Source organism: Gorilla gorilla, chromosome 4 (assembly GCF_029281585.2).
Source record: "Gorilla gorilla gorilla isolate KB3781 chromosome 4, NHGRI_mGorGor1-v2.1_pri, whole genome shotgun sequence".
Classification (NCBI taxonomy): Eukaryota; Metazoa; Chordata; class Mammalia; order Primates; family Hominidae; genus Gorilla; species Gorilla gorilla.
This window is the reverse complement of record NC_073228.2, coordinates 65445550-65473272: the sequence shown is the minus strand read 5'-3', so window position 1 is coordinate 65473272 and position 27723 is coordinate 65445550. Positions and strand designations below refer to the sequence as shown.

General features: G+C 51.8%; 2 protein-coding genes across 8 annotated transcripts in view; both read left to right on the top strand.

Moving 5' to 3' along the window:
* Positions 1–3146, top strand: part of KSR1 (kinase suppressor of ras 1) — a 169988-nt gene extending 166842 nt beyond the window's left edge. For all 4 annotated transcript variants that reach the window (XM_055388698.2, XM_055388699.2, XM_063706580.1 and 1 more), the window contains one exon: positions 25–3146. In XM_055388698.2, the coding sequence (XP_055244673.1) occupies positions 25–103 (79 nt within the window). In that variant the 3' untranslated portion in view covers positions 104–3146. The remainder of the gene's footprint in view (positions 1–24) is intronic.
* Positions 3147–7863: 4717 nt separating this feature from the next.
* Positions 7864–26117, top strand: LOC101133154 (galectin-9). 4 transcript variants are annotated; one of them, XM_004042075.5, is made up of 11 exons: positions 7864–8010; positions 14989–15080; positions 17306–17507; positions 18969–19079; positions 20258–20353; positions 22042–22077; positions 22430–22480; positions 23116–23157; positions 23599–23687; positions 23839–24001; positions 25395–26117. In XM_004042075.5, the coding sequence occupies exons 1-11, from the start codon at positions 7972–7974 to the stop codon at positions 25539–25541; spliced, it is 1068 nt and encodes a 355-aa protein (XP_004042123.5). In that variant the 5' UTR covers positions 7864–7971; the 3' UTR covers positions 25542–26117. The 4 variants fall into 4 exon arrangements, with proteins under 4 accessions (XP_004042123.5, XP_018883297.3, XP_004042122.4 ...); XM_004042074.5 differs by lacking the exon at positions 20258–20353 and having other exon boundaries at positions 7865–8010; XM_019027752.4 differs by lacking the exons at positions 20258–20353; positions 23839–24001 and having other exon boundaries at positions 25395–25473.
* The last annotated feature ends 1606 nt before the right edge of the window (positions 26118–27723 follow it).

Below are 27723 nucleotides of genomic sequence, written 5' to 3'. Positions count from 1 at the left end.
TCTTGTTTTTGTTCCTCTTTGCAGCATTAACAGCAGCAAAGTTGTACCCCGGTTTGAAAGGTTTGGCTTGGGCGTCCTGGAGTCCAGTAATCCAAAGATGTAGCCAGCCATATGGTTTTTCGCTGCTGATCTCTTTCTTTTTAAAATGTGTTTCTGAAACATCCAAACAACCACCATGACAAAAAAAACACTGCCTGCCCAGCGCTGCAAACCAGGAGCACACGTCCTAGATTCAGACTGTTCGCCATAAACCCCACTCGGGAGATGGAGCTGCACCTGCTATTTCTTAAAATGACACCACCAACAACCAAACCTGTCATGACAGACAGCAAATGTTTACACATATATTTCTCCTGAGTGAACCTGATGTTTTACAATAGGTAATAATAAAAACAGTCTGTGCAGATGTACTGGCACTGACGGCCAGGATGGCGGAAATGGCCGTCCCCTCTGAGGACCTTGTAGGCGGTGAGGGACCCATGCTGGGCCAGAAGGAAGACAAACATGGTGATTGCAGCTGTTCTTGGGGTAGGGCGGGGAGCCCAGAAGGTCTGATCTGGCCTCTGCTTTTTGGCCCAAGACTCCATCAGGGAAATCTATCTAGGGCTCTCCCCTTGTCCTTTCAAAGGGATACTGCCCCTTCCTCGTCTTGCAGAGGAAACCCTGGCTAGGAACTGAGCTAGTTTATGGAGTCTGGAGTTCCTGGAGAGCTTGGGTTCACCTTCTCACCCCTGTAATCCAGGCTGCTCCTGCTGGAAAAGTAGAAACAGAATCCAAAAAAGGTCTGGACTCACCTGGTGGTTCCCAGCCAGGGTTTCTGCTGTAAGGTAAGGAAACATCCATGGCTTGTACAGATGTGAGTCTTTGATGAAGCCCCCAGGCAGGCACCAAGGTGATGGGACTCAGGGCCTTGGCTTTTAGATACATCCCAGTCCCTGACTGACATCTGACCGTGAGGGCTGGATGGGTGGGAACAAGGAGGAGGAGTAGATGGCAAAGGTACCTGAGCCCCCTTCCCAGCCACAGGGTGACCCTGGCACTGCAAAAACCCTTTGTCATGCCGGAAGGTTCTAGAACTGCCCACCTCTTCCATTTCAGTCCTGCTGAAACCCCTTAGCCTATTTCCGACTCCTCTGTCCATGCTCTGAGCTCAGCTGGGTGGTGTGTGGCCTATCACCCCTTTCATTTAGACCTACCTAGCTGGCCCCCATCTGCAGAGCCTTCCTTAGCACCATTAGGCCTTCTACTTGTGTCCATTTGAAGCAGGAGGGGCTGGATTTGGAAAAGTCTTTGAAGTGAGAGCACCACGCTTGTCTTCGTTAGAAACTCTTAACTGCAGAGAAAAGTTCCAGATGGCAAGGGAGCCCTTAAGTGGAGATTAGGTTGCATTAGACTCCAAAACCAGAAAGGAAAAAGGGTGATGGGAGTGGAGACGTGATTGGATTCAGGCCCAGAACCTGTGACCATGCTCTGAGCTCAGACTTGGGGAGGGAGGGGTGTGGCTCCCACCCCTTCCAGTTAAGACCTGCCTAGCAGAGCCCCAGTCTCCAGCCCCTTCCCTAGCACCAGAGTCTGGTCAAAATGCTACAGAAAATGAGCTGCTCTGCCAGCAAGCTGTGGAGCTGCCTCCTCTCCAGGCCTGGCATCCCTTGGTTAGCCCTTCCTGGGAGGGCACAGCCATATTACAGTGCCAGTGTGCCTGGCCATCAGCATCTTCACCCTTCCCAGTCTGTGTGGGGAGGCTGTAAACCACGTGGATTCAGCTCCGTGTGGAGTTTCTGTGCTATGGTGGGACTGCTCATTTTGCCCCATCATCCCTTTGGCCTCCCACACACCTGCCGCTTCCCAGGGATCACGTGTGTCTCCAGCCTTTCACCTTTCTATTGCAATGGTGGCCTTTGTCCAGGCAAGAGCAGGCCTGATGGATGTACTCGTGAGCCCCACAGTTGGATGTCAGCTCAGCCGTCCAACTGGGAGGAACAGTAGGCTCAGTTCCTCCCTGACCCCTGACACCAGGCCGCAGTGGGCATGCACAGGCCCACAGAAAGTCAGTCTGGGTTTTGCTTTTCTCGTGAGCATCACAGTTAAAGAAGCGCTCATTGAGCAACTACAGTGCGCTTGGTCTTCTGCAAGTGCTGGGCACCTAGAGATAGGAACAGTCATGGTCCCTGCTCTTAAGGAACTGATGACCTGGTGGGGCCCTGTTGCCTTCAAGGAACCCAGAAGCCACTGGGCCCCAAAGGTGGAACTGAAGGACTGGGGGCAGCTGGCTCTCAGCCTGCCACCTCTGCACTGCCTGCCTTTAAAGAACCCCACCCCACCCCATGATGGTCCCCTCTGTTCCCCTTGTATTTCAGTGACTGTGAATTGAGGTTAGGAAGGCACACCTGCCCTTCTGTGTGCTCTCTCCACACGAAGGATGACAGATACTGTGAATTCAGCCCTCACGGCCAACTGTGAAGGGGATGGAGAAGGCTGGGAGGGCTCGGGGAGAGCTCTTAGGGGCCACGGAAGTCCCCACTGGGGTCTGAGAGTGGAGCCCAAGCTTTGGCCCTCCAGGCATCCCCAGTTTCCAGCCTCACCTCTGAAGCCCTGCTGCCTTTAACCACCAGAGCCGCAGCCCCCTGGGTTTCTGTCTAACTCGAAGTCTTGAATCCTAGCTAGTTTGGGGTTGTGAGCAGTGTGTAGCAAAGTTGATCTCTCCATGTCACCAAATCAAAACACCCTCTGTCATCCTACGGCATTTCCTCTTGAGGTCACAGAGAGGAATGGCAAGCCCTGGAAACCTGTGTTATTCTGTGTTGATTTGGTGTGGGGGGAGGGTGGAGACGTAAATGTGAAGCCAGTTGGAGTTTGTGCTATGCAGCAGTGTTAGCCAGGATCTCATCAGCGTGCAAACCTAGCATCTTCTGTGGCCACAAGCCACACACTTGCTTTTTTTGAATGTGATGTAAAATTTGTACAGTAAAGTTTTTATATTTTCTATCAACTACATTTGTCTTCCAGACATGCTATTAATTTAAATTAAAATGGTTAGTATTAACAAACATGCTGTATCGGGTTTTTTTGCCACTGGCAAGAACATGCCCTCTGTGCTAAGCCAGGCTTGGGTGTCTAGAGTTTGTGAATAAAGTTATACCAAGGTGTTCTGGGGCTTGTCTTTGCTTTGGTCAGTTCCACCTGAGTCCTGGGGACCACTTGGATGGGTGGCATGGGAATGGATAGGTCTGGGGTGACTGAACCCTTGGTCTATAGATTAAGGAGCTCCTTCCGAAGGAAGAAGTTATGCCAGGACCTCAGTGGTAGGTGTTTCTAAACAGATGGAGGAATGGAGAAGGCACAGCGTCAATGGCCCACAATGCGCAGGGGAAGATCATCCAGGCCCCAGCAGCAACAAAGCCATGAGCAGGCCCAGCATCTCCTGAGCTGGAGATGCCTTAGCCTAATGGAAGCCTTGGAGGGATGAGGTGGTGTTCATCTGAATCCAATATCTAGGAGCCCCTCATTGCCAGTTATATATACAGATAGGTGGAGAAGTGGTACTTTCTAAACACCATCTCACTTTAATCCTCACAAGGCCATGAGGTAAGAATTGTGATGTTTCAGCTGAGGAAAATGAGAAACGGAGAAGTTAAGGTATTCACCCAAGATCACACAGCTGCAGGGTGGCCAATCCAGGACTCAGGCCACAGCTTTCACTCCAGAACCTCTCCAGAAGTCTAGGAATTTGCTGGTCAGACATTTACTGAGCGCCTACTATGTTCATAAGACAGTGCTAAGTTGTGGAGCATTTTCCAGGATAGGCCACGTGGTAGGCCACACATTAAGTCTCAATAGATTTAAACATAACATACAAAGCATCTTCTCCAACCACAATAGGATGAAGTTAGGCAGTGGCACTAGATTCTCATAGGGGCACAAACCCTATTGTGAACTACGCATGTGAAGGATCTAGGTTGTGCGCTCCTTAGGAGAATCTGAGTCTAATGCCTGATGATCTAAGGTGGAAAAGTTTCATCCTGAAATCATTGTATATCCCTCTCCATCCGTGAAAAATTGCCCTCCATGAAACTGGTCCCTGGTGCCAAAAAGTTTGGTGACTGCTGCCTTAAACTACTACTGGATTTACTGAGTGAGGCAAACAAAGTACTGTTTTGTCATAGTCTGTTTGCAGGAGAGAGGTGCACTGTTAATTAGCCATTAGGAAGCAGTTAGAACCATATATCTGACTTTATGGAGGTAGAATACACTCAAACAGAATGTTTGTTATCAGCGGGGGGGATGTGCATGCATGTTTTAGTGATTAATGTGGTTTGGTACGGCTGTACCAATACAATGAGGTTTCCAAAGGGAACTGGACAAGACGACCCAGGGCCCCCTGCATTGTACGACAGGACTCAGGTGTCTACGGGCATCACTGACCGCCCTGCCGAGGCCCTCTGTGCTGGAGGTGTCACTGCAGATGGAAGGATTCCTTCTTGAGGAAGTCTACTACTGGCGAAGGTGAACGGGTCTGGGCACAGGATCAGTGCAGTCCAGGAGTGACTAAAGGTGCTGGTGTGTGGGCACTATGCGCGGAGCTCAGCCCCAAGTCCTTTTCATGCATTAGCCCATTTAATCCCCACAGCATCTCTCTAAGGTTCACATTCATTTGCCTCATTTTATGGGTGAGGAAAGGAAGCTTGGAGAAATTAAGGAACTTGTTGAAGATCACACAAGAATTAAATGACAGGGCCAAGATTCAAACGTGGGCTATTTGTACTATCTATAGAATTGTATGTCTGGCCCACATTTTGTTGACCACTCATCCATTGATGGACATGCATTGCTTTCACCTCTTGGCTTTTGTGAATGATGCTCCTACAAACATGGGTGTTCACATGTCTCTTTGAGTTCCTGTTTTTGGTTATTTGGGGGATATACCCAGAAGTGGAATTGCTGGATCATATAGTAATTCTATGTTGAGATTTTTGAGGAACAGCCATGCTGTTTTCACAGAGTTCCAGTTTACCCACAATCTAGCCAACAGTTGTTATTTTCTGGATTTTTTTTTTTTTTTTAATCATAGCCATCCTAATGAGTGTGAGGTGGCAGACTCACATTTTGAAAAGATCCCTCAGTCTACAGGGCAGAGAACAGAGAGCCTCCGAGACAGGTTTGCGACTTTGAATACTAGAGCTCTGAGAAGAAACATTCACGAGGGCTGCTTCTCATCTCCTGAAGACCAGGGTTAACCACTGCGAATGGATTGTGGTGACTGAAGGGTGCCGGCACTGTGCCTCAAAGTGTCTCCCTACTGTGTTGATTGGTCTAAAAACACATCAGCCTTTGGGTATGACTGGGGCCCCTCCAGGCAGGGTGTGGAGAAGAGGACCCTCCTTTATGGTCTGGACTCAATAGTGAGGCTGCTTACCTGTGACTCACCTCCAAGGCTCAAGGTGATGCTAAGGTGCTGATTTGCTAGAACTCTGAGCTGTGCCTGTGTCTCCTTGGGCTCTAGGAGATTTTTTCTTTTAGCAGTATTTTATGGAAATATTGTCTAGGTAGAGTAAAATGTACAGATCCTGGTTTTCTGTTTGAGTTTTGTTTTGAGACAGGGTCCTGCTCTGTCACCCAAGCTGGAGTGCAGCGGCACGATCATAGCTCACTGTGGCCTCAACCACCCAGGCTCAAGCAATCCTCCTGCCTCAGCCTTCCTGTAGCCAGGACTACAGGTGTGCACAATGCCCCACTAATTTTTTTGATTTTTAGTAGAGACAAGGTCTCGCCACGCTGCCCAGGCTGGTCTTGAACTCCTGGGCTCAAGCAATCCTCCCGCCTCAGCCTCCCAATGTGCTGAATTACAGGTGTCAGCCACTGCACCCAGCCTCAGCCTATTGTTAATGGATGTAAATACCTGTGTGATCGCCACCCAGAACCAGATCCAGAACATTTCCAGCCTCTCAAAGACTCCTTCCTGCCCCTCCCAGTCAGAGACCTCCAAGGGTGATGCCATTCTGGCCTGTTGTTCAACTTGACTTGAACAACAGTTCAAGTCAAGTTTGGATCTGGCTTCTTCTGCTCAGTTGCGAGGCCCATTGATGTTTCCTGTGGCCTAGCTCCTTTTTATTGCCGAGGGCTACTCTGTTGTATGAAAACCACAATTCATTTCTCCCTTCTCCTTTGGTGAACATTTGCATTGTTTCCAGCCTGGGGCAATGATGAGTAAAGCTGTTAAAAACAGACACATATGTTTTCCTTTCTCTTGGGTAATTTTTTAGAAGTAGAAAAGCCAGAACATAGAAGTAGATATTTGACTGTATTACAACTCACCAAGCAGTTTTTCTTTTTATTTTTTATTTTTCAATTTTTTGAGACAGAGTCTTGCTCTATTACCCAGGCTGGGGTGCAGTGGCGTGATGAGGGTTCACTACAGCCTTGACCTCCTGGGGTCAAGTGAGCCTCCCACCTCAGCCTCCCATGTAGCTGAGACCACAGGTGTGCACCACCACACCTGGCTAATTTGTTTGTTAAATTATATGTAGGGACAGGGTCTTCCAACCTTTCCCGAGCCGGTCTTAAGCTCCTGGGCTGAAGTGATCCTCCTGCCTCAGCCTCTCAAAGTGCTGGTATTATAGGCATAAGCCACCACGCCCTGCCCATTTTTCTAAGTTGGATTATTTTACACTCCAGTCTGCTGTGAATGAGAGTTCCAGTTGTTGCGTATCCCAATCAATTTGTGATTGCTTACAAATGATGTGCCGTGATGAAATTGTCCCTGGTGTCTGAGAGGATCGCAAAGAATTTCCCTTCCTTTCTCTCCTTTCTGCTCCCCTTGTACTGTCTACTCCTTAAACTGGTACCTGATCCAGGAACATAATGGGGATGGACAGTGCAGATGGCACACATGGCCTCAGTCTATTGGAGCATCTCAAAGGAATTAGTCTGCAAATTCTAGTGCATCTAGGTGGAGCACAGGAAGGAAGAGAGGTGCAGACTCATGTATGGCCCTGGGGCATCTGCCATCCTCTCGCGCCCGTACAGCCCTTACCTGCCAGCACTTACCCTACCCAGCTTGAGTTCTGGGCCTTCTCACCAGCACATCGCTGGGACCTGGTCGACTTCAGGTAAGTTTATTTCATGGCTCCCTTCCCCCCCACCTGCACATGCCATATGTTCCTTCCCAGCCCCATGTCACTTGAAATGTTCTATCATGTCCAAGACTTCTCTCCTCATCCTAAAGTGCAGAAAATAAGGATGGAGAAGAGAAGGAGAAGAGAAGAAAGAGAGATTCATTGAGAGGGAGGATCAGAAGCTCCTGGGCACCCCATACTGTAGAATAAAAATCTTCATTATGGTGTTTTTCTTGCAAAATATTCCCCTCTACATAATTATGTTTTTACATGAATAATATAAATTTAAACAGGAGAAATACTTTTTGAAGAGTCTGAGAATCTTCATAAAGTTCAGGTGGCCACGAATTAGCTGTGTGACGTGGGGCATGCCCCTTAGACTCTGAGCCTCAGCTTCTCTGTGTGTAAAATGGGTTGAAGCCGCCCTTCCCCACCAGCACCCTGTGCACGGGCAATGCCCAGCCCCATTATTTTCTGGACTCCATGGCCAAGCGTGCTTAGGACACACAGCCACATACTTCTGGGCAGTGTCATCTGGCAACTTGCTGTCATGTCAGTGTGGTCGAGCATTGTAGACCTCTATGAACCAAATATGCTTCAGGCTTGGGTTGAGCACAGGAGAGGGAGGAGGGAAAGGTCACTGGGGCTGGGAGCACCTGCTTCCCTCTGTGAGTGTCACCCCAGTCCACCCAGTACCGTACCTTTCTCTCTCTGGACCCACTTCCTCTTGCTGCCGGCTCCTCCCCATTGAATAACAGCCAAGTTGCTTTGGTTTCTATTTCTTCGTTAAGTCGTTCCCTCTACAAAGGACTTCCTAGTCGGTGTGAAAGGCAGCGGTGGCCACAGAGGCGGTGGAGAGATGGCCTTCAGCGGTTCCCAGGCTCCCTACCTGAGCCCAGTGAGTTCCGGGGCTATGGGCACAGGGCTGCCTCAGCCAGAGGGACACAGCTCTGGGGCTCTGAGGAAGCAACTCCTGGGTGGCAGGGGATGGGGGTGGGGACATCCCAAAGAGAACACAAGCAGGGCAGAAATATCAGAGGGGGTCATCCTGGCACACCTGTGCCATGCTGAGCTCACTCATGCCTGGAGGGATGCTCCTTCCCACGAGTCATGGGTTTGACAGTGTTAACTGAGCTGTCCTGTCCTGTCCTGTGTGCTCAGGGGAAGACATGTAGAGCGGGGTGGTTCATGTAAAGAGGAAGCAAGCACGCTTCTGGGACAGTAAGGACGCTACCCAGCATGGTAGTTAAGGGTGCTTACTGTGAAGATGGCCTCCCTGGGTCCAGCTATTTACTGGCTAGTGGTCTCTGGGCCTCAGTTTCCATATCTGTAAAGTGGGAATAATACTTGAGCCCCCTACTCCCAGGGTTGGGATATGGATTAAGGAGGTAGTGTACCTAGTGTGTTTGAACAGTGCCTGACACACTGTAGGTGCTTTGGGAGTGTTTCATGTTATTGGGTGTCTGAGGGCAGCAGGGAAGACCTCCCGAGGAGGTATCTGTGCTCTGAAGGTTGGGCATGGGCATGTTCAGGGCATCTGTGGAGGGGCAGTCTCAGAGGTGAGAGGGGGGTGAGGACTGTCCCTGCAGCGTGGGGTCAGAGGGCGGCAGGTGCCTTGCTGAAACCCTGTGAGGTTTATGAGTCCCCTTCATACATGGAAAATCTGAGGCTCAGGGAGGCAGAGGCCAGTTGCCAAATGCCTCCAGATGGGAGTGGCAGCCCCAGGAGCCCAGGAGACTTCAGGGGTCACTGTGTCCTGGGCCGGCTCCTTCATAGGATCTCACCCCGCCTTGGCAAAGAGCTTCCCGAGGGGCTGGAGACGGTGGGCTGATGGGTCCTTCCTGGGTGGGGAGGCAGGGTGGGGAGGGTGGGCAGAGGCAGGGTGCTGAGGGAGGGAAGCTGCCATAGCCCACCTCAGCAGAGGCCAGGGTCGGGCTTGAGTGCCCCCTGGTGACACTGAGTCCAGAATGAGGCTGCCTACGTTCTGGTCTGCAGAGCTCGGCTCTGCTTTCTAAACTCCAGAGAGAAAGAATGGGGAAAGGAGGCCTGTTTCCTCCTGGCTGTCACCAATGACACCTCAGCCACCCTGTGGAGGCCCCTGAGGTAGGACCTGCACAGAGGGGGCTGGGGGAAGCTGGAACAGGCCGCTGGTGGGGGCCTTAGGGTCAGCAGGTGCTGCCTTGGGCATGTCACCCTGTCTCTGGTTTTCTGTCAGAGAGGGGATCCCAGAGCTTCTTCCAGGTTCTGACGTATTATTATTCTGGTGACTGGTTTTTACTTTCTAATCTTTGGATTCAGAAGGAAAATTCTCCTATGGACATCAGAGAGTTAAAACAGGGCCTTGGAGTCCAGACAAGAAAGACGATCAGTGCAGCCCCTATGGGTGTCCAGAGTACCCCTCTACCCCACAGGGGCTCTCCTGGGTTGGGACAATTAAGCCTCACTTGGTGACCCATCTGGCAGTCGGAGCCACGCTTCCTCCACATGCCAACAGTGGGGGAAGGTCACGCGGTTCGCTGTCCTGCTGAGGAGGGCTGAGTGTCATGAGGGCCTGGCTTGGAAACCTCACTCCCACTTCTTGTCTGGCCTCATCTAGCCCAGCCTCTTTGGAGGGCCTGGGGGAAGCTGGAACCACGTGCTGTGTGGTCCAGGAAGCACTGGGAGAGCCAGGAATAAGGATGTTCTCAGCTTACTCATGAGAGGAAGCCTGTGTGGTGGTTAGAAGCGTGGGTGCTGGGGTTCAAATCCCAGCTCTGTTGCTGACCAGCTGTGTAACTTTGAGCAAGTGACTGAACTTTTCTGTGCCTCAGTTTCCTCATCTGTAAAAGTGGCCGGGGTTGCTGTGAGGATAAATGTTCCTAGTCATGCCCAGAGCCCTCATGGACACACATGGATCCAAATGCCACAGCAGCCTTAGCTGGTCAACCTCAAAACAACACATCTGTTCTTACGGTGTTGGAGGTCAGAAGTCTAAAATCAAAGTGTCATGGAAGGTGGCCAGCAGGACCATGGAGCCTCTGAGGCAGCGGGGCACCTTGGCTAAGAGCCACGTACTGGCCTCCTGCTGGCAGGCAGTCTTGGCCAGCCAGGCTGAACTCCCCACTTCGGGGCCGGGCCTGGGTGTCCTCTGGTGATGCTGAGTCCAAAACAAGGCTGCCCACATTTTGGTTCACAGGGCTCAGCTCTGCTTTCTAGACTTCCAGATAAGAAGAGGAGGAAAAGTCCCCGGTCTCTGGGCACTACCAGGAACAGAGAGCAAGTCATGACTCAGCAGAGGGATCGATTTGTTCGATGCAAAGAGCTGCACTGTCATGTCTGACACGAGCGAGGGGCTCAGCACATGGAATCGCACCCAGTCCTCTCAGAACACTGCCAGCCAGGGGCTCAGCACATGGTATTCCACCCGGTCCTCTCCAGAACGCTGCCAGCCAGGGGCTCAGCACACAGCGTTGCGCCCAGTCCTCTCCAGAACACTGTCGGGTGGTGTTACTGTCCTGCCATTCAGAGGAGGGAACTGGGGCACAGGCAGGTCAAGTGACTTGGCCAGTGTCAGAATTGCTAGTGTACAGAGCTGGGAGGCAAGCCCAGTCCTGTGGGACCATAAATCCAGTGTAAAAATCCATCCTCCTGCACCACATGGAACAAAAGCAGGTCCAGTTGTTTTCCTGGGTTTTCTGGACACACTTATCCAAATTCCACAGCAGCCTTGGCTGGCCAATCTTAAAATAACAAATTTGCTCTCTTAATGATTCTGAAGGTCAGATGTTAAAATCAATGTGTCAGCAAAGTTGTTTCCTTCTGGAGGCTCCAGGGGAAAATCTGTTTCTTTTCCTTTTCCAGCTTCTAGAGGCTGCCTGCATGCCTTGGCTTATGACCCCTCCTGCCATCTTTAAAACCAGCAGCTTTGGCTGGGCCCAGTGACTCATGCCTATAATCCCAGCACTTTGAGAAGCCGAGGCAGGAGGATCTCCTTAATCCAGGAGTTTGAGACCAGCCTGGGCCACAAAGTGAGACCACGTCTCTACAAAAAATAGACAAACATTAGCCAGGTGTGGTGGTGCATGCCTGTAGTCCTAGCTACCTGGGAAGCGGAGGTGGGAGGGTCACGTGAGCCTGAGGAAGTGGAGGCTACAGTGAGCTGAGATCGCGTCAACACACTCCAGCCTGGCTGACAGAATGAGATCCTGTCTCAAAAAAAACAAAAAACAAAAAACAAAAACAAACAAAAACCCCCCAAAAATGCAAACCAGCTTCTTCTTGCTTCTGTGCTTCTGTTGTCACATCTCCTACCTCTGACACTGATCCTCCTGCCTTCCTTTTATAGGATCCTTGTGATCACATTGGGACCACCTTTAAAATCAGGACAATCTCCCCATGCCAAAATTATTAATTTAATCACATCTACAAAGTCCCTTCTACAACATATTCACAGTTTCCGGGGATACGAATGTGAATGTTTCTGGGGGGTGGCCCACTGGTAACCAGTGTTATAAGTTTCTTATAAATCCTTCCAGAGACATTTTATCTATAAATAAATAAATGCAAGTCCATAGCCTTCCCCCACCCACTTTTTATACAAAGGGCATCATTCCATATCGGTGCTCAGAGTTCTGTCTTCCTCTTTTTCTTTTCTTTTTAAGGCTACACAGAACCTATTAAATGGAAAAACCCTAATTTATTTCACCTTTTCCCTGTCAGAGGACTTTTAAGCTCTTTCCAATGCTTTGCTTTATAATCCTTTGTGTTATAATGCTGCAATGAATAACCTTGTTTGTAGGATGATATTCAATTTAAAAACTCATTTTTCAAGCCAGGCATGATGGTTCATGCCTGAAATCTTGGCCCTTTGGGAGGCCGAGCCGGAAGGATCACTTGAGCTAGCCCAGGCAACACATAGAGACCCCATCTTTACAAAAAATATTGTAAGATTAGTGGGACATGGTGGCCTACACCTATTTTGTCCCAGCTATTCGGGAGGTTGAGGCGGGAGGATTACTTGAGCCAGGGGGTGGAGGCTGCAGTGAACCATGATCACACCCCTCACTGAACTCCAGCCTGGGCAACAGAGTGAGAACCCATCCCTAAATAAATAAATAAATAAATAATCTTGTTTTTCCGAATTTTGGGGGCACTATTTAAGATATTTTGAAACCTCACAGAGCTTCTTTGGGAAACTTGTTGCCTTGGAGATTAGCCTGTCCTGTCCTGCCCCCATGATCTGTACTTCCTCTTTCTCCCTCCCGGCTTCCTTAGTTAAGCCTTGTGGGTACTTGCCAGCCCATGTCCATCACGCTCTGCCTTCAATTCTAGATGCTGTGCTGTGAATACACTTAAGTGGAGGCCGCATGCTTCCCAAGAGGGTGTGTACTTTCAGTGTTGTCTCTCATGATAGTATGAAAGGCTCTGGAGAGAATCACAAGCTTCCACAAACAGGCAAGGAGAAAAATGTTCCACAGACATGTTTCAGGGAAAACAGGCTTCCCAATCCTAGGCCGTGCTGGCCCATAACTGGATCAGGCTGACTCTCCTTCCCCCACACTGCTGGTGTAGACAGGGACAAGAATGAGAAGTCAGAGACACAGAGAAGCTGTGATTTGCTTGAGGTCACTAAAGTACTTAATGGCAGAGTTCAGACCTGACCTGAGGGGCAACAAAAGACACCCCCCTGAAATCCATGGGGAGCAGAGTCTATCTGAATCAGATCCCAGATTTCCTGGGGCTCTCACGGTGCCAGGTGTGTACACTGAGCTAGGATGGGTTTCCCAGGGTTCTGTGTGGTCACACAACTCAACAATACAGACCAGAAAGCAGTGGCGAGTAGGCTGAATTTGGCTGGTGGGTGTTTTCTGTTTGGCCTGCACAGTGTTTCTTTTAACTTTTTATTATAGGAAATTCAAACATGCAGAGGGAATTGTACCATCAACAACACACACCCATCACTCTGCTCCAACAATGATCAACTCAGGCCTATCTTGCTTCATCCTATACCCTCCCTCGCTTGCTTCCTTCCCACCCTCAGATATGTGGAAGCAAATCCAAAGATACCATTCCATTGCAAATATTTCATTTTGTATCTCTATAATATGGGAATTTGGGGGGTTTCAAGACAGGATTTCACTTTGTTGCCCAGGCTGGAGTACAGTGGTGTGATCATGGCTCACTGCAGCCTCCACCTCCCAGGCTCAAGGGATCCTCCCACCTCAGCCTCCCAAGTAACTAGAGTTAAAGGTGTGCACCACCACACCTAGCTATTTTTTTTTTTATTTTTTGTAGAGATGGGGGTCCCATTACGTTGTTCAGGCTGGCCTCAAACTCCTGGGCTCAAGTGATCCTTCTGCCTCAGCCTCCCAAAGTGCTGGGATTATAGATGTGAGCCAATGTGCCCAGCCAGGAGCTTTTACGTAATCCTTTTTGACAAATTTTCCCGCAAGAAATTAGAAAGTTTTATAGAAAAAAAAAATCCAGATTTCTGTCTTCTCTTAAAAATTTGGAAGCTCTGCCAATACTGGGCCCAGATGGCAATCACTGCTTAGCACTGAGTAGATGTTGACTTTTCAGATGAGGGGTGTGACCTCTACTTTGCCACAGTCCCCACCACTCCCCCACCTGGCCATCTCACCCATACACATCACCTGCCTGGCTCCTTTAGGCATTTAATTTGTGTAGGAAATTGACCTAAAGGAGATATTAGAGAAGACATTAAAAACTTGAAGAATGTGAAAATCAGCCAGGAGATAGAACTGTGCTTTAATGCGGGTTATAGAACCACACTGGATATGAGGCATTTTGGGAATAAACTTTGAAAATTGGAAGTACCAGTTTGTGAATTTTGCTCAGAGAGACCAAGGTGGGGGGTGGGTGACAGTGGTGAAGCATCTCCTATGTGCCAGTCTCTTCCATCACAGGCCTTTTCTCACAAAATCATCAATCATATGCAGTAGGAGAAACACCTTCCTATTTTACAGATGAGGAAACTGAGGCACAGAGAGGTGAAATAGGCTTCCCAAGGTCACTCAGGTCATGAGCAGCAGAGCTAGGATTCAGACCTGGAGTTGGCCTGACTCTAAAATGATGCATGCCTCACCATGGCCCATTGCTCCTTTAAAGAGCCCCGGAAGAGAGAATTTGACAAAGTGGTTGCCCGTGGGGCCTGGGATGGGTGGAGAAACCACGCTAGGCCTCGGGGCTGCTGAGGGCCTGAGGGAAGGCATGGGGAGCCTGGGGGCAGAAGTAGAGGAGGGGGCTGCCCTACAGCTACAGAAGGCATCTGGGAAGACGCTCTGCTGAAGGTGGCCAGGAGGGCAAAGGTCACGGTGGCCATTGTTATATGGTGGTGGGGAGAGGGGGATGGCTTCTTCTTGACCTTCTCGGGTGAGTCGAAGGTTTACCCTCCAGACCCTTGATGGGTCCCTTTGGTCCCTTGGGCTTCCTGAGTCTCCAGCCAGGGCCTGGGACCTTTGCTGGGAGCTTAGCATGGGGTCCAGCAGCCCCCACTGCTACCTAATTCCTTACCAGCCCAGGGTGTCTGCCTGCTACTTCCCTGCCTGGAAGGAAGGCCTTCTGCCTGGTGCATTCCTGCTGCAGCCTCCACTGCCTCTTAGACTCTCACACAAGCTCAGTTCCCTGTCGCATCCTCTCAGGGCCAGGCTTCTCCTTATCACAAGCTTAGACTGTCTGAGTAACTAATTGGATTTGTATTTGCCTCCACACAGGACCCTAAGACCCGTGGGGCTGCAACTCCCTCTATACTGGTCACAGCCGCACCCTATCCCCTTGCATGGCGCTGTCAAACCCAGGCCGGCCACTGACTAGCGCTGGAGGGGAGCAAACGGGAGGCCGGCCACCTGACTGATGGTCCCACACCTTCTCCCTGCAGGCCGTCCCCTTTTCTGGGACTATTCAAGGAGGTCTCCAGGATGGACTTCAGATCACTGTCAATGGGACCGTTCTCAGCTCCAGTGGAACCAGGTGTGTGTATATGGATGGAAACGTTTCACTCCAGCCTCGTCCCTTAGTAAAACACTGTGCCTGTGAGCCTGGGTTAGTTCAAACAGCAACATCCAAGCTCACGTGCCTGGCTCAGGGGAGGCACAATGCGTCCCTAACCCATGCCACAGGGCAGCACTCCACAGGCACAACCTGCACCCAGGGGTGCCATTAACCTGGACTCCAGGATGAATGGGGCCCTGGGAGCTGACGGTCTAAGGAGGGCGTGGGATGGTCAGAGTTGGATGATTATGTTCTGGGTTGAACCTTGCACACTGTGACTAAGAGTTGCAAAAATCAAACTTCCTCTATTTCCCGTAACTGCTCTCATCCACTCTGAAGCTCTCCTTCTGCTGATGTGAAAATATTGAAAATTGCCATCAAAAGTAATTTGGTCTCTTTTGGTTTCGAGGCCTTTTCTAGAAACTACTAAGTCAATTCAACATACTAACATTGTATCAGGGCTGTTTCCCACCCCCTCCTCCCTCCCAAGGTGGGCTGTCTGGGAACAGAGAAGAGCTCACATGGCTTCTCAGTGGCTGGGAGGGCTCTAGACCCTCACGCAGGCCTGGCTGACCCCTGCCGAGGCACCCCCACCGGGTGGCACAGAGGTGTGCAGCTCTCTCCTGGTTTAGTGGGGGACCATGGGTGGCTGCCTGCTGAACTCTGCAGGGCCCACAGAAGAGCCTCTGGACTCATGACTCTCTCTCGGAAGCCTCTCTGCCTCAGTCCCAGGGGACCTCTCCTTAAGACCTTCTGGGCCTCACAGATCCCAGCTAAACCTCAGCTTGGACACCTAGATTCTTGGTGACCTCCTCCGCCATTGCCATCCTGCTGTGGGACTTCTCTGAGAGACTGCGGTGCCCTCAGGAGATGCCAAGGGCAGGGAGGCCCTGATCCCCCTGAACCCTCCAACCAGGGGAATCAGGACCATGACCCTGATCTTCCGCCCCTTCCTCTCTCCCTCTCCCTCCGCCTCCCCCACCCCCCAGCACCAGGAGGGCTTCCCACTCCCATCCTGTCATATAGAGACAGATCCTACCTCAGAGGGCCCTCTCCTCTTGGGAGCTTTCTGTCTCTCCCTTCCTTGGGGCAGGAATTTCCAAAGGACTACAGGGATGAAGCTGAAGGGCTCCAAAGGAAAAAACACATGCAGAGATATTTCAAATGCAATCTTCTCCATTTATTCATTTAATTAATTAATTTTTTTCTTTTGAGACAGGGACTTTCTTTCACCGAGGCTGGAGTTCAGTGGTATGATCATAGCTCACTGCAGCCTCGAATTCCTGGGCTTGAGCGATCCTCCCATCTCAGCCTCTGGAGCAGCTGGGACTACAGGAGTGCACTATGATGCCCAGCTAATTATTATTATTATTATTATTATTTTGAGATGGAGTCTCGCTCTGCCACCAGGCTGGAGTGCTGTGGCGCTATCTGGGCTCACTACAACCTCCGCCTCCTGGGTTCAAGTGATTCTCCTGCCTCAGCCTCCTGAGTAGCTGGGACTACAGGCTCATGCCACCATGCCTGGCTCATTTTTTGTATTTTTAGTCGAGACGGGGTTTTACCATGTTGGCCAGGATGGTCTCGAACTCCAGACCTCGTGATCCACCTGCCTCAGCCTCCCAAAGTGCTGGGATTACAGGCGTGAGCCACCATGCCCAGCCAATTTTTTTTTTTTTTTTTAACTAGAGATGAGATCTCACTATGTTGCCCAGGCTGGTCTCAAACTCCTGGGCTCAAGTGGTCCACCCGCCTTGGCCTCTGCACCCAGCCCCAATTTCACATGCTCTTTACATTTGTTCTCTTCTTTCCCACTTAATCAGGCATGTGCTGGCCTCCAACAAGTGTCCACTGGCACAGAATGCTCTCTCTTCTAGGTGTGCTTAACAACTTCCATCTTTGGTATCAATTGGTAATCACTTTCCAAGACCTACGCTTCTTGTTTGCTAATACCAGCACTTTTCCTTAACTGTTTTCTATTTGCTTTTAGCAAATCATGCTGTAAAGGCAAAATCCAATAATTAAAACAAAAACACATTAGATCCCAATTAGAAAAACAAAAACGATGCCAACAAAGCAGTCTCTGCCATACAGGTTGTGTGCAAGATCCAGACAAATGCAAAGCACAGGCGCGGAGGCCCTCCTGTGCCTGTCACTGGCAATAATCCATGCCACAGAAGACTATTTGCTTTCCCTGGGCCTAGGTTTGCTGTGAACTTTCAGACTGGCTTCAGTGGAAATGACATTGCCTTCCACTTCAACCCTCGGTTTGAAGACGGAGGGTACGTGGTGTGCAACACGAGGCAGAACGGAAGCTGGGGGCCCGAGGAGAGGAAGACGCACATGCCTTTCCAGAAGGGGATGCCCTTTGACCTCTGCTTCCTGGTGCAGAGCTCAGATTTCAAGGTGAGCAAGAATCCCCTCCCCACCTCTCACCCCTGGGACCCCCAGCCCTATCAGGTGAATGGCCTTTAAGTAATCACCTAAATTGACATTCAGCCAGAGTGACACCACTATACAGATAACACGATCATTTCCTTGTAAGGGTGTTACCCATGGCTGCCTAGTCTCCTTATGCACCTTCACCTGAATCTACAGGTGCGCCTGCTGCTTCTTTTACTCTGAAAATAGGAACTAGAGGAGTCATCACGTTGCTGTTTGGTGTTGTGTGTCTTTGAATTCCAAGCTCATTCCATTCCTCTGCTATAGCCATTCCTCCTCTCCAGGTCACTGGTAACATTTATTTTTCAGTGACATTGTTCCAGCCTTTATCCAGGGTCTATTAAGGGTATAGTTTTGTAAGCACATTGCAAATTACCTTTGCAAGCAGAGTAGGTCTCTGGGCTTGAGAAGCCTGTGGGTAAGTCAGTCCGAGTATGCTTATCTGAGATAAGGATGTCCCCATTCATTCAGTATGCAACCTGAGGTCACCTCTCCTCTGCTCCCCATGAGCATTTTATGCATATATAAATAATACCCCTGCAGCCATAAAAAGGAATGAGATCATGTCCTTTGCAGGAACATGGATGGAGCTGGAAGCCTTTATCCTTAAACTAACGCAGGAGCAGAAAACCAAACACCACATGTTCTTACTTATAAGTAGGAGCTGAACAATGAGAACACATGGACAAAATGGGGGGAAACAACACACCCTTGGGCCTGGTGGGGGAGGGAGAGCATCAGGAAGATTAGCTAATGGATGCTGGGCTTGATACCAAGGTGATGGGTTGATCTGTGCAGCAAACCACCATGGCACCCGTTTGTTTACCTAGTTAACAAATCTGCACAACCTGTACTTGCACCCTGGAACTTAAAATCAAAGTTGAAGGGGATGGAAATGGCGGATCATGCCTATAATCTCAGCACTTTGGGAGGCTGGGGAGGGCGGACCGCTTCAGGTCAGGAGTTCAAGACCAGCCTGGCCAACATGGTGAAACCCCATCTCTACTAAAAATACAAAAATTAGCTAGGTGTGGTGGTGGGCTCCTGTAATCCCAGCTACTCGGGAGGCTGAGGCAAGAGAATCACTTGAACCACTGCACTCCAGCCTGGGCGACAGACTGACATTCCATCTCAAAAAAAAAAGTTGAAGGAAAAATAAATAATTAATAAATGAAACCCCAGGTGAGCTAAGACTAGAAAGACAAACCTACTGCAGGAAACAACCAGAAGAACGAAAAGTCCAACTGGAGCCCAGTAGAGACTCAGGTTGATGCACTTCGGGTCACACACACATTCCTGTAACTGGCCCCACACTGAAGACCAGACTCAGGTCTTCATTTTCTAGAAAGAGGGTCCAGGAGCTCAGGGGTGGTCCCCATCCCAGCCTGGGATGCCTCCCCCAGAACACGTGCTTTCCTCTGGCAGGTGATGGTGAACGGGAGCCTCTTCGTGCAGTACTTCCACCGGGTGCCCTTCCACCGTGTGGACACCATCTCCGTCAATGGCTCTGTGCAGCTGTCCTACATCAGCTTCCAGGTCAGACTGTCCACCTGGCACTGGTCCCAGGGGCTGGGATGCAGGGCCCAGCGTAGCTGTGCCTAGGCCCTGCTGGGTAGACCCAAGCCAATCTCCTACCCAGGTCACTCTGGGGACAACCTCTGCTTCCCTGTCCCAGTACCTACCCGCCCCTTCTCCTCTGTCACTCTGCCCCTCCTTCTGTGTCACTGTGTCTGTCTGGAACACCTGCCTTGGTCTCCCAGACTCCTCAGCTGCCCCTTTCTCTTCATCCCTCAGTTTCCACCCTGGTAAGGAGGGCATATTGTTCTAGAAAGAGCCCAGGCTCAAGAACCAAACTGAATCCAGTTCAAATTCCCAGCTCTGCCATTCATCATCTGTGGGATCTTAGACAAGCAACTTCACCTCTCTCAGCCTAGGTTTCTTCATCTGTAGAATGGTCATTGCCTGCCCCCCATGGGTGGTTGTGTGGTTCAGTGAGGAGACAGATATCAGAGGTCACACAGTGGCCCCCCTGGGCCCACACCAAGGTCTGTTTGACCTCTGTGTTTTAACAACTTTGAATGTGTTGCCAACATCTAAAAGGTCAGGAGAGCCAGGTATGGTGGTGGAGGTCTGCAGTCCTGGCTACTCAAGAGGCTGAGGCGGGAGAATTGCTTGAGCCTAGGAATTAGAGTTCTGTCTGGGCAAAACAGCAAGACCCTGTCTCCAAAAAACTTTGTTTAAATAATAAAATAAAATAAATAAAACTAAAGAAGGTCAGGAGATACCAATACCATGTGAAAAATGGGAAGATTAGGGTATGCTGGGCCCACATTCCCACAGGGTACCAGCAGCTGGGTGGGAGCTGCTGTTACCCTTTTGGCATTCGAGGGAGCTTCCTGAGATCAGCGAAGCACACAGTAGGCCCTCAGCAAATCTGGGCTTCTCGCCCTTTGGTCCTCATCTCTCATTCCCTCTTTCCCTGACTCCCTCCCCTGTGGGTGAATGGGGAGGGAAGAGCTGAGGGAGACTGCCCCCCCGCCGTGCTGCTCACCTGAGCCTGGCCCTTTCCCCTCCCACCTCGGCGTGGCCCTAACCCCCTTGCCTCATCCCCCTGCCTGCCTGGTCTCTCCCTCTTGCCCCTGCCTCTGCCTTTCGGCTTCTCCTTGGCTCTATTAATGCTTCTCCTCACTGCCCGGTGCCTTTTGTTTTAACAGAACCCCCGCACAGTCCCTGTTCAGCCTGCCTTCTCCACGGTGCCGTTCTCCCAGCCTGTCTGTTTCCCACCCAGGCCCAGGGGGCGCAGACAAAAAGTGAGTTCAACACAGAGGCCCTGGGGGCTGAGCAGACAGTAGGAAGGACCGAGGGTCTGAGAGGCTGGCCCCAGCCAGCAGGCCACCCAGGGCCTACAGGCCCCATCTTGCCCACCCAAGAGTTCCCTGTCTCTGTCCGCTGGGCACCCAGAGCTGGGGACCTGGGGGTCGCCCTGGATTCTTCACTCCCTCTTCTTTACGTCTCTCCAAGGCACGAACGTGTCTCCCTCCTGAAGCCACCGATGTGGTCCAGGCCTCTGGGATTCCTCACCATGACGACAGGGGTCCAGTTCCCCACCCCCTACACCCAACCACTGCCACAGTGACCTTCTTATAAGCAAATCTGATCACACCCTCTCCCTGCTTAAAAATCTTAACAGCCCCCAGCCCTTCAAATAAAGCCCAAATTCCCCAGCAGGGCATATGAATTCCTCCCCAGTCTGCCCCAATCCACGTCCCTGCCTCACCCCCAACCCACGAAGCTCACGCAGCCTCTGCAGCTCACTCAAGGCCCTCTTGGGCCACCATGCTTTTGCATATGCCGTCCCTGGTCCCGGAAGCACCCTCTGCCAGCCTGCCCCGAGCACATGCCTAATTGCCCTTCCATGCTCTGCCTAAGTGCCGCTCCTCTGGGAGTCCTCTCCGCCTGGAATATTGTTGGACGCTCCCCCGGTGTCCCCACAGAGTCTGTATGTATCTGTGCCATGCCAGTTCACAGCACCCCATTGTAACTGTATTTGCGTGTCTGTCCCCGTTACTCCACCCCCATCTCCCTATGCCCATGAGGCCCCAGAGGGCCAGGACTGTGGCTTGTTCATTTGCACTGTGCCTGGCACTCAGTAGGGACTCAGTGAATGAATGTGGAATGTGGCAGCCAGGGAGAATGGGATACCAGCCAGGGCAAGAACAGTCTACTGGGTGGGGCAGGATCCAGGACAAGGAGGTGAGCAGCCCTTCCTCTGGCCACTCAAGTAGTGGGGACTGGGAGGAGGGGTGCTTTGTCTACGCAGTCTTCTTATGGCTCATCACCGTACAGACAGGGCACCTGCCTCCTGCCACGCTGACTTCAGGACTGGTCGAGCCCCAGGGAACATTTGCAGGGCAGCCCAACTTTGGCCCTGGCCCTGGCGCTGGCCCTGGCCCTGGGGAGGATTGAAAGTGTGCTGGATACAGTCAGACAGAACTGGCTGCCACTTTGGATTTGATCCCTTCCACCTTGGCAAGCTTGGGCAAGTTGCTTAATCTTTCTGAGCCTCGTTGCCTCACTAGGGACACAGGAGCTGAGGCTGCTTCCCTTGTTGGAAAGCACTGAAGCCCAGGAATCGACCCACAATAGGCCTTCAACAAATACCACTTCTCACCTTATGGGTGAAATATGGCACTGGAAGTAATGCTCTTGGCTGTGGGAGCTACAGAAAGAAATGAGGTCTCTATCAAACCCAGTCTCCTCTCTCTCTCGAGAGGAACCAGTGGGGATACCCTACCCCCCAACCCCAAAGCCCTGTACACCTGGGGGTAAAAATCTGGGTGCCACGGGCTCAGGAAGGCTTGCTTGGGAGCAAGAGGGAGGTGGGTGTGTCTGGGGAGGCATTTCTGAGCACAAGAGCCTCCCTGGAGTTTTGCCACCATCTCCTCCCATTCTGTGGTGCCCGCGATAACCACCATTCTGACTCTCCTCACCCCTCCAGCCTCCCGGCGTGTGGCCTGCCAACCCGGCTCCCATTGTAAGTCTCTTGTTTTCTTTTTGGATCCTCTTCATTTTGGCTCTTCTGGGCTCATGGAGGAAGCAGAGCTAGGCATTGGGCCTCTCCCATTGGGAGTGGGGAGGGCACAGACCAGACCGGAAAGATGGGCCTGAGCCACCAGCGTCCCTATCTCTCTTCTCCAGGGTTCTAACCCTTGTCCCTCGCTCATCCCCTTGAGAGAAGAGACACCTGGGCTCACCCTCTGTGGGGTCTGTGGGGCCATTGGGCTTGTTACGCCCCCTGGAGGGTGCCTGCCGTGTGGCGCCCTCTGGTGGGAGCTGGTGGTTTTCACACGTGAGAGCCTGGGTGAGACCTGGTTTCTTTCTTCCAGACCCAGACAGTCATCCACACAGTGCAGAGCGCCCCTGGACAGATGTTCTCTGTAAGTCTACAAGTTCTGGTCAGTTCACAGCTGCACAGTGTCCTCCTTCACCAAAAACTAAACTCCCTAGAGCCCTAGAGTCGGGAAGAAAGTGGTTTAGCAAGGAGGATGGGGACACTAGGGGCTGAATGCCTGGCTCAGGTGACATGTGGCTAAAGCTGTCCTTGGGACAGCAGAGATTCTGGAAGAAGCAGGATTTATCCAGTGGTGGAAGAGACAAGTCCCCTAGAGACCAGGAGGGAAACTGGTCCGTCTGTCACCAAGTGGGGAGTACAGTTGCCCCAGCACCAGGATGTGAGGTTCCTGGCCCTGCATCCTGGGTCCCCAGGATGTCACTATTGATCACAGGCTTAAGCTCTTCTCCTGATGGTGCAAATCAGGCAGGGGGGCTTAGAATTAGTGGGGCTGCCTGCGGAGGGGTTGAGGGGCAGGTGACCGTGGTGTGGTCCGGGAACACGGCAGGAAGTTCCAGGAAGGCTAACATGAAAAGGGAGGTAGACGGGAGAGTCCAAGGGCCAAAGGCTCACGAGGTCAGCCTCACAGTGGAGCCCTCTCTAGAACGCGTGGGTGCGCGTGGGCGAGTGCTCGCACACCCATGTGCTCTCCCATTGAATTTCCTGGTTTCTTTTCAACAGACTTCCGCCATCCCACCTATGATGTACCCCCACCCCACCTATGTAAGTGGTTTCTCAGGGAGGGCAGAGTTTCTGTTTGTGGTGGGCAGGCTGGGGGTGAAGGGCCGCTGTGGGGGGATCTGCTGGCCTTGAAAAATTAAAAGCAGTCATTTGTTAAGCTGAAGGGCTTCAAAGCATCCCAGCGAATTAGAAGACTGTGGAGAGGAGCTTTCAACCTTAAAACTGTCGTGTCAATATGAGCGCATTGCATGTCCCTCCCTTTTCACCCCACGAGACGAGTCTTTTTGTGTTTGGCCAAAGTTCCTTTCATGACACTAATCTAAGCCCATTAATTTGAGGAGCACTGGAAAGTTTTCCTTTGGCTTTTATGGAACCAAGTAAAGATATCATGGGCTTCTTCTCAGCTGACAGCCCAAATTCATGGGAACTGGTACAATCTTCCCCTTCCGCGTGGTGGCTGACCTGTCCCCCTTCTTCCGACAGCCGATGCCTTTCATCACCACCATTCTGGGAGGGCTGTACCCATCCAAGTCCATCCTCCTGTCAGGCACTGTCCTGCCCAGTGCTCAGAGGTAAGCCAAGGGCTCCAGTGACCTCTGGGAAGAGAGAGCCCTTCAAGGTCAGTCCAGCCATTCCCCTGGCTTCAGGAAGGCTACTGATGATGGGGAGGAAATGGGACTCAGAACTCGGTGGATAAAGGTTCAGGTGGGCTGCCCACCCCAGGTTCCACATCAACCTGTGCTCTGGGAGCCACATCGCCTTCCACCTGAACCCCCGTTTTGATGAGAATGCTGTGGTCCGCAACACCCAGATCGACAACTCTTGGGGGTCTGAGGAGCGAAGTCTGCCCCGAAAAATGCCCTTCGTCCGTGGCCAGAGCTTCTCGGTAAGGCGCCGCAGTCTGGAGCTTGGAGAGGCTCCCACGGGTGCACAGGGGGAGGGGGTAAAGGAGGTTTGAGGTACCTTGAACAGGATGGGGGCTGATGCCTCTGGGATGAAGGCCCAAAAGAAGAGAAGGTGGCCAACAAATTATTATTATTATTATTATTACTGTCCCGCATGAAGGAAGTGCTGGGATCTGCTTTTTCAGATGAGGAAACAAACTCACAAGTGCAGGTTACTTGCTTGTGGTCACACAGTCAGTAAGTGTCAAATCAGACCCAAGAAGGAGGTGTTATTCATTTCTTCATTTACTCAACAACCATTTTCTTGTCGCCTGCTTTGCGCAGGAAGCACCCCACATGCTGGGGGCGCAGTCATGAAGCACACAGACAGGGTCCTGCCTCCAGGGAGTTTACAATTTAGGTGGGGAAAGAACAAGGAAAGTAAAGCATGGACAGATTGTCATAGATAACGACAGTGCCACGCACAAAGCAAAACAGAGCGATGAGATAGAGCGAGCCTGGGAGGGGCAGCTAGGGCCAACGTGCAGAGGCATGGGTGTGGCCTGTCCAGGAACAGCAGGCAGGCGTGCTCCGCCCTGACTACACATTCAAATCACCCAGAGAGCTTACAAAGGAAATATCAGTGCTGGGACCCCAGCCCAGGCCAATGAGGCAGTCAGCTGGGCATTCGTATTTTAAAAATATGCCTTAAGTGATTATACTCTGCAGTCAGAGTTGAAAACGACTGATGTAGGGCTTTGCAGCCATGGAAAGGATCTTGGATTTTAACACAGTGAAAAGCCTCAGGAGTGTTTCAAGCCAGGGAGCAACATACTTTGATTTGTAGACAGCTGTGTGACCTCGGACAAGTGACTTAATTATTCTGTGCTTCAGTTTCCTCATCTACAAAATGGAGCTAATAATCATGAATTTCCTAGAGTTGTAAGAATGGAATGAGACAGTATCTGTAGTATGCTTAGGACAGTGCCTGGCACGTGGCATGTGTGATAGGAGTGTTAGCTATTGCAAAGGGAAGGAGGTTTTAACATTTGTACCCTGACTGCTTCGTGGAGAAGGCATTGGGGTGGAAAAGACAAGTTAGGAGACTGATGCTGCAGGAGCCCAGGCCCAGAGCACTCCTGTGTGCTGGGCCTGAGGGATACAGACGGCACAGGCCAGTGCTCCTGTCCCTGATGGGGTGGGAACAGTATTCTAGACCAGGGAACAGTACAGGGGAAAGAGCACGCACAGACTGTTTAGTGAAGAGCCGTCGTTCAGTGGGGATAGAGTGCAGGTGAGGGGCTTATTAACAACTGAGGAGGGAGGGAGAGAGGAGGCTGCAGTGAGGGTGGGGGACTTCCCAAGTGTAGTGCAAACGGCATGATCTCTGCACAGGTGTGGATCTTGTGTGAAGCTCACTGCCTCAAGGTGGCCGTGGATGGTCAGCACCTGTTTGAATACTACCATCGCCTGAGGAACCTGCCCACCATCAACAGACTGGAAGTCGGGGGCGACATCCAGCTGACCCATGTGCAGACATAGGCGGCTTCCTGGCCCTGGGGCCAGGGGCTGGGGTGTGGGGCAGTCTGGGTCTTCTCATCATCCCCACTTCCCAGGCCCAGCCTTTCCAACCCTGCCTGGGATCTGGGCTTTAATGCAGAGGCCATGTCCTTGTCTGGTCCTGCTTCTGGCTACAGCCACCCTGGAACGGAGAAGGCAGCTGACGGGGATTGCCTTCCTCAGCCGCAGCAGCACCTGGGGCTCCAGCTGCTGGAATCCTACCATCCCAGGAGGCGGGCACAGCCAGGGAGAGGGGAGGAGTGGGCAGTGAAGATGAAGCCCCATGCTCAGTCCCCTCCCATCCCCCACGCAGCTCCACCCCAGTCCCAAGCCACCAACTGTCTGCTCCTGGTGAGAGGTGGCCTCCTCAGCCCCTCCTCTCTGACCTTTAACCTCACTCTCACCTTGCACCGTGCACCAACCCTTCACCCCTCCTGGAAAGCAGGCCTGATGGCTTCCCACTGGCCTCCACCACCTGACCAGAGTGTTCTCTTCAGAGGACTGGCTCCTTTCCAAGTGTCCTTAAAATAAAGAAATGAAAATGCTTGTTGGCACATTCATGTGGGTTGACCATGGCTTCTTTAATTCATTTGGAGACATTTTGGAGTCTGTGGAATTGGGCGGGGGTGCTGCCGAGAGGAGTGGGATGGGAAAGCATGGACTCCCTTTGGGCAGGGGGTCCTGACCTCACACCTCCTCCCAGAGGGTCTCTTGCAAATCCCATGAGGGTGTTGGAGAAAGCAAGCTGGGGCTCTAGCCTTTTGGGCAGGAGTCTCGGACACAGGAAGGTGGTAATGGGGGACACCAGGAAACAGCCCCATGCCTCCGAGATGGGAGAGGGGCTGGGGCAGAGCCTGTGAGGGCCACAGCAGGGTCAGAGCTGGCTCCTCAGACCTGGCGTCCCAGTGGGAGGAGGTGGCTTGGGGAGGGGGGTCAGGAGAAGCTGATCCGAAGCACCGTCTGAGTGTGTGTTCCATTGTGGGTCTCCCCGGCATTAGGGGTTAGGGCTTGCGTGGGAAAAGTGGCTCAGTGTTCATGTGTGGGGTTCTGCCAGCCACTGGGCCACCGCCCAACAGCCCAGCTCCACGTCCACGTGATGCCAACACATCCTGCTTGGCTCAGCAAGAATCCAGTTCCTCAGGCCCCAGTGTAGTCCTCGGAGCTGGCAGCACCAGCAGCAATTGGGAGCTTGTTGGAAACGCGGCATCCCGCGCACCGCCCCCCCGCCCCGCGACACACACACATACCTACCTGAGAGATCAGAGCCTTCGTTTTCACAACACCCCAGGTGAGACACACACATTAAAGCTGAGAAGCCGGCCGGGCATGGTGGCTCACACCTGTAATCCCAGCACTTTGGGAGGCCAAGGCAGGCAGATCACCTGAGGTCTGGAGTTTGTGACCAGCCTGGCTAACACGACAAAACCCCGTCTCTACTAAAAATAATAATAAAAAAATTAGCCAGGTGTGGTGGCGGGCACCTGTAATCCCAGCTACTCGGGAGGCCGAGGCGGGGAGAATCACTTGAACCCAGGAGGCAGATGTTGCATTGAGCCAATAATGCACCATTGCACTGCAGCCTGGGTAACAAGAGTGAAATTCCGTCTCAAAATTAAAAACAAAACACAACAATACAACAACAACAACAACAACAACAACAAAACAAACCTGAGAAGCCCTGGTCCGGGAGCGGACTCCTGGCTGTGTTGCTGAGATGCACGGCTGTCGCGCAGGGCACAGAGCTTTTCTGGAGCCTGAGGTTGACACTACACCTTCTCCTGCCACCTGAGACTCTGCTGCTAGAAGAGGGAGGGGAGAGAGAGGGGCAAAGTCGGCCAGGGCGGCCAGGAGGCAGACACCAAACTCGAGCTGGGAGCCGTGTGTTGCCAGGACCCCAGCGTCCCCTGCTGAGCTCCTTCCTTGGTTCTGACCAGGAGAAGGAAATGGGGTTCAGTCTCTTAAGAAGCCTTCCTTGGCCAGCTCCAAACCCGGGAGGGTCCCCAATCCCTCAGACGAGGATGCTGTGGCCCACACTTGCCTCGACATGTTGCCTTCCCAGCGACCACATCCGTATGAGACAAACTCACATGGGACAGGTGGCCCCAGAGCAAAACGCTAAGACAGTGTCTAAGAAGAAGCTCAAGGCCTTCCCAGAAGCGCTGGC

Bases quoted from the DNA above. Each gene is read 5' to 3' on its own strand.
- LOC101133154 (XM_004042075.5), top strand. From the start codon at position 7,972: ATGGCCTTCAGCGGTTCCCAGGCTCCCTACCTGAGCCCA. The intron at 22,078-22,429 runs GTAAGTCTCTTG...TCTTTCTTCCAG, and splicing joins CTGCCAACCCGGCTCCCATT to ACCCAGACAGTCATCCACAC. The intron at 22,481-23,115 runs GTAAGTCTACAA...TCTTTTCAACAG, and splicing joins CCCCTGGACAGATGTTCTCT to ACTTCCGCCATCCCACCTAT.